Source organism: Nicotiana sylvestris, chromosome 11 (assembly GCF_000393655.2).
Source record: "Nicotiana sylvestris chromosome 11, ASM39365v2, whole genome shotgun sequence".
Taxonomy (NCBI): Eukaryota; Viridiplantae; Streptophyta; class Magnoliopsida; order Solanales; family Solanaceae; genus Nicotiana; species Nicotiana sylvestris.
Window position 1 is genome coordinate 37376531 of NC_091067.1, and position 6716 is coordinate 37383246.

The window sequence follows — 6716 nt, forward strand, 5'->3', positions numbered from 1 at the left end:
AAGTGCAAGCTTTTCCAACTGTGGGTACCTTGTCTCCACATCTAACAAAGATTTGCTAACATAATAGCTCGGAGATTGTTTACCTTGGTCCTCACGTACTAAAACAGCACTTACCGCTACTTCTGAAACAACAAGGTAGATGAGCAGTCTTTCCCCAACCTTTGGTTTTGTGAGCAATGGTGGATTTGATAAATATGTCTTCAAATTTTTGAGTGCCTGCTGACATTCCTCGTTCCATTCAAAGTGATCTTGCTTTTTAAGAGCTGAAAAGAATTTAAAGCACTTACCTAATGATTTAGAAATGAATCTTCACAAGGCTGCAATTGTTCCTGTCAACCTCTGCACTTCTTTTTTGCTTGAAAGCATATCAGGAATTTCTTCAATGGCCTTAATCTATGCGGGATTCACTTCAATACCACGGTTAGAAACAAGAAAACCCAAAAACTTACCTGACGCGACACCAAATGCACATTTCTCTGGATTTAATTTCATATTAAATTTGCATAAAATCTGAAATGTATCAGACAATTGTGATATATGATCTCTCAAATGCTGAGTTTTAACGAGCATATCGTCTATATAAACCTCCATGGTTTTTCCCAGATGTTCTTGAAACATTTTAGTAACCAACCTTTGATATGTTGCACCAGCATTTTTGAGACCAAAAGGCATTACTTTATAACAGTAAGTCCCCCTATCTGTTATGAATGAAGTTTTTTCCTCATCTACTGGATCCATTTTGATCTGATTGTACCCTTAATATGCATCTAAAAAACATAATAGTTCATGCCCTGTGGTAGCATCAATTAGCTGATCTATATGTGGTAGTGGAAAATAATCTTTAGGACAAGCTTTATTAAGGTCTGTGTAATCCACACAAACTCGCCACTTACCATTCTTCTTTGGAACTACAACAGTATTGGCTAACCAATTAGGATACTTTACCTTGCGGATGGATCCAATCTTTAGCAATTTTTGAACCTCTTCTTGAATCACCTGATTCTTGAAAGTTCCTTGCTTTCTTTTCTTTTACTTGACAGGAGGGTACGTCGGGTCTTCCTTCCATTTGTGAGTCATTACCTCCGGTGGTATTCCTGTCATGTCAGAGTGGGACCAAGCAAAACAGTCCACGTTAGTTTTCAAAAATTCAATTAACTTACCTCTCATGCCTTGGCTTAGATTGGCCCCTACGTAGACTTTCTTATCAGGTCATTGTGCAAATAACACCACAGCCTCCAGTTCTTCAATTGTTGTTTTGATATTTTCATTTTCTTCTGTTTCTTGAATGGTATCAAGCCTTGAATCCACATCTGTCTGCCCTTGTTCAGTTGAGGTTTGTGTTGCGGTGTCCTCAACTGTCTTCTCTGATTGCTATTTTTCTACTTTTTTCGTACTTGAATCTGCTACAGAGTTGATGCTCCTGGATGTAAGTTGATCCCCGTGGATTTGACATATTCCGCATGATGATGGAAATTTAATAACTTGATGCAAGGTTGAAGGAACGACATCCATTCATGGATCCATGGTCTCTCAAGGATCATATTGTAAGCCATCTCCATATCTAATACTTGAAACTTTGTATCTTTGACAACTCCTTCTGCAAATGTGGTGAGTGTTACCTCTCCTTTCGTCACAACACTAGAATTGTCAAATCCAGATAAAGTATGTGCCTTTGGTATTAATTTATCCTCAACTTGCATCTCACATAATACTCTTAGCAAAATAATGTTCACGGAACAACCTGGATCAATCAAAACTCGTTTCACATTAGTATCATGTACAATTAAAGATATTACCAGGGCATCGTTATGAGGAGATAATACGCCATCCGCATCAGCATCATTAAATATAATGGTGTCTTCCTCTAATACATGTCGCACAAATTTCCCTTGAGTAATTGTGACTTTGGAAATTTTATTAGCTGCAGTGTACGTCATGCCATTGATGTCTTCACCCCCGCTTATAATGTTGACGGTCCGCTTTGGAGAAAGTGGTTTAGGGGGTTCCTGCCTATTCTTCATGTAAGCTTTCTTACCTTTCTCACTGAATAACTCGATGAGATAACCTTGTTTTAATAAATGATCAACTTCACTTTGTAAAAAACTACAGTCTGTTGTTTTATGCCTGTGATCATTATGAAACTCACACCAATGATCAGGGTTGCGCCTGTTTGGATTCGATCTCATCTCTTTTGGCCATTGTACCTTGTCACCCATGCTTCTCAAAACAGAAACGAGCTCGGAAGTGCTCACATTGAAATTGTAACCGCCAAATCTCGCCTTCAAATTTATATCATCATCTCGTGACTCATGGGTGTTTCGATCATTCAAAAATTTTGATGAAGAGCCTGACTCTCTATTCGTTGATCTGTGATCATACCTTTGATTGTCCTATTTTGACCGTGAATCTTTTCCTGCAGGTCCCATGTATGGCTCGTATCTGTTTTTACCGGAACTTTTTTCGGTTTTCGCCCGTCTCGAACTTACTTTTTCTTCTTGTTGGAATCGTGGAACAGTATCTTCTTCTATACTTAGCTTTGTGCTATACCTGTTGTAAACGTCATTCCATGTTGTAGCTGGGAATTCACGAAGACTTTTCTTGAGTCGCCTCGTAGCTCTTTTCATTCAGATTACTTGTGAAAGCTATAGCTACCCAATTATCAGGTACACGTGGTAATGTTATTCTTTCACATTGGAATCTATTCACGAACTCCCTAAGCAATTCTGAGTCCCCTTGCTTGATCTTGAAAATATCTTCCATTCTTTTCTCGACTTTTTGAACTCCCGAGTTTGCTTTGATGAAAGAATCTGCATGTTTAGCAAAAGAATTTATAGAATTTTGGGTAAAAGAGAATACCATGTTAATGCACCCTTGGTGAGTGTTTCACCGAATTTTTTTACCAATACTGATTCAATCTCCTGCTTGGTCAAGTCGTTGCCTTTTACGCCTGTTGTGAATGCAGTCATGTGGTCTCGTGGGTCTGTTTTTCCATTGTATTTTGGAATATCAGGCATTTTGAATTTCTTTGGAATTGGGAGGGGAGCAGCACTTGGCTTCCAGGGTTGTTGCGACTATTTATCCGTATCTATCCCTTTGATTACGGGCGGCACCCCGGGTATTTGTCTATGCGGTCACTTTGCTCCTTGAGCTGTTTCTGTAATGTTAGTACTAAATTTTATAAATCAGAATTGACTAAGTTACCTGGTCCTTTCTCATATGATTCGCTGGGGGTTCCACCGCTACCTGAATTAACAAGCCCGGAGCGAGGGTTCTCAAAAGTGTTGTTATTTGGAGTGGGTGTGGGTGATGCAGCAGGTAACTGGCTAGCAAAAGCCTCAAGAGCTTTATTGACCTGTACAACAGTTAGTTTCTACAAAGCTTCATCGATAGCCTCAACATTTTCAAATTGAGTGTTTCCATTTGTATGAGATACATCAGGAGAGCCTTTACGAGATCACCGAGGAGAGCCTCGTAGAGAAGGGACCGGGGTTTGATTACCCTGTGGAATTCCCTTAAGTTGTTGGTTTCCTTGGTTTCCTTGAATGTTGTCATTGTTGTTCGACATGGTTGTCACACCTCCTTTTACACACCCGGAAGGGTATAAGGGAGTTTTTCCAATTATAGTAACAACCGAAACGGGATTATTTATATTAAGAAATTCAGAATTGCCACTTGGGATAATTTTATGGTGTCCCAAGTCACCGGTTCAAATCCCGAATCGAGGAAAAGATTAACTCTATATTACAGTCTGCGAACCAGAAATTCTAAGTAAGGAATTCTGTTAATCCGGGAGAAGGTGTTAGGCATTCCCGAATTTCGTGGTTCTAGCACGGTCGCTCAACTGTTATATCCGGCTTAATTATCTGATTTTAAACAATTATGAACCTATGTGCAAATTTTAACTTTTAATCGCTTTTATTCAATTTTTAAGAAGATCGAACGTCGTTTAAAACACGTCTTTGGATCGCGCCACATGAAATGCACCCGCGATTCGTGACATGCTTTATTCAACGTTGTTGGGATTTGGATTTGGGTCACATGAAATGCACACCCGAGTTTAGGAAGGTAAATTATTAAAATAACGCGCCTAAAGCAACTACGCATTTTAAATTTGTGAGGGCCATGAAAATTTGCTAAATGGCGCTCCTCGATTTCTATTAAAGGTATTTCTAAACTTAGTTGTTAGGGCCATAAATTAAAACTGTCTACATATGGCACCTCAAATCTATTTAATGGAATCCAATTAATTAAACACTAATGGAATTTGAATTCTTACTATCAAGTGAGTGGTTCAATCCAAACTCGTTCAACTACAAGGCTGACATCAAAATAAACACTCATTCAATTAAGGGGAGGGCCTAAACTAAAACAGGTCTAATTACTTGTGCGGCGCACCCGTTCAAGGTTGAAGAGAAACAAGTGGGCTCGAATTACAGGCCCAAAAATGCTGTGAATACAAGCCATCCCCTTTCGTTTCAGCATCGATTCGGAATCCAAACCCCAAGGCAAAGCAAAAAATTTTAAAATGACACAAGGCCAAAACAAGACTCGAGATCGAGTCCCTGCAGCTCACAAAGGGACGCCTGGACATCAGACTATCATATTTAAATAAATCAGTCCTTTAGCTAATTCAACAAAAGTAATTGTGCGAGATTCTACACATGATTCAACCTCATTTCAATATATTCAATAACAAATTACACCTCATGAGACTGTTAAATAAGTGAATCTGAATTTAAACAATAGACTCATACTCAACATGTTTACAAATAATCAAGGTAATTCTATATACGTCTCAAACCCTAAAGTTATAATCCAAAACATTTTTTCCAAAAATACTATAAAACTGAATACTAACTTAAAACCCATCCAATCTGCCAATTCATGAAAACCAAATACTATTTAAGTACACCAAGCCTGCCATGACAATTCAAATGAATTACACAGCACAAGAAGCTTTCATACAATCCACATTACTCGATTTACATGATTGAAGTTAGAGTCTAACTACCGATTCGACTAAACAAGTCATTCATCAAGTTTCTATGAAAATTCAGGGTCAGATTCAGGGATAGGAGTTCAACTGCCCAAAAACCAACATTTAGCTATGAGATATTCGATAGAAAATGGAGTCATCCAATAGTTACAAACCAAAATCAGCTCTCAGAAGGGTACTATCAACAGCCAGCAGAATACAATGCACTATATGACTCAAAATAATGCTATCAAAACAAAATAAAGCTAAAACTATGAGCAAAACAAGTTGACACTATGCTTCAAAGCTCCAGATTTCATTTTATCTTTGAATCAGGCCTCACATTAGATAGAACTCAGATACGTGTACCTGAATACAGCAAAAGAATCAGAAATTAAGCTTGAGACTAGGAGAAAACAGCAGTAGCAGCGATCAGCAATGTAATAGTAATAGAATAACTCAAACCAAACTTTTAAAGATCCAAAACTCAATCCATTTCAACCCAGGTGTAAGACTTTGACATTTTCAGTAGTTTTAAACTAAACAATGAGGATCAGAAAACCAAAAACCAAGCCGAATTTTGAGCAGTTTCGACAATGAAATGAAGGGAATTCAGTGTTGTTTTTCAGAATTTCAGTCGTTTCTTCAATTTTTGTATTTTTTCCTCTCTAAAGTTCTCTTGGTCTGCCTTTCAATGCAAGAAAACCATGCCTTTATAGGCAAGGAAGTAGGGTAGCTTACAGAAAATCAGATTTTGCATTTTGCCCCTTTTTCAATTTTGGTTTTAGCTCACCTACCCCTAATGTAAAATTCAGAATTTCAAAATAGTCCCAAACCCCAGCTTCGTAGAAGCTTCCCATTCAGTTACACAAAGATTCCCTTGCCTACAATTCCTATTTTACCCCTTAAGCACCATGTTATTACCCCTGAAATCAGACAGATATGGGTCGTGGGTTGAATTGACCTAGTAGTTAAGCCAAAAGTGGGCTCAATGCTGACCCAATGGCCTAAATCAACCCCTTGGGGGAATTCTGATTTGGCTTCAAAGTCTAAACAATAAAATGAGTCAAATCAAATCAGTCAACAAACTGAGGGTAGATACTTAAATGATTTTGAAACCAAACTTAATTGAACGATTATTAAACACAAGTAAGCAGAAAATTGACTAAGTTATCAAAATAAACCTAATTAAATTAACTAAACGACTAAACGAGAGACGAAATCAGAACTTCAGTCATGCTGTTACCAAGCAAGACTAAACATACCAAAAAAATCAGGGAAAAAGATTTTGGAAAATAAAACAAAAAGGAACAAAAAGAACATTATTTATTCTCGACCAGAAAGTTTTGGTCGAGTTTCAGTTATATTGACCAAAGAAGAAGAAGGAGAGATGAAGAGGAACGAAAATTGAAATAATGCCAAAAATGAACAATGAAGGAAAAACTTACCGACCAAAGCTCGAACTCAGAACTGATATTTCGATTTAAACCCCTAAATAATGTCATCGGCTTGTTCCTTGCGAAGAACAAGAAAGCAACGTTATTCTGGGGCCAAACCGGCCTTGAACGATAAGGAAACTTTGAAGGATATCCTTGCATGAACGAACTCGGCCATGACTTCTAGGGCTCGAACCCTAGATTTGTGATTCGAGAAGCATTGGACATATTCGAGGGAAACCAACGGTGGATTAGGTGTAAGAGGGGTATGATGGTTATGGGGTGTTATTTTGGGGCCGATTGGA

General features: G+C 38.1%; 1 protein-coding gene across 1 annotated transcript; it reads right to left on the reverse strand.

Annotated features, from left to right (window-relative positions):
* Positions 1–309: 309 nt before the first annotated feature.
* Positions 310–2216, reverse strand: LOC138880936 (uncharacterized). The gene is made up of 2 exons (XM_070161122.1): positions 1620–2216; positions 310–393 (listed from the first exon to the last, which is right to left on the reverse strand). Exons 1-2 carry the CDS (start codon positions 2214–2216, stop codon positions 310–312), a joined length of 681 nt encoding a protein of 226 aa, XP_070017223.1.
* Positions 2217–6716: the final 4500 nt, after the last annotated feature.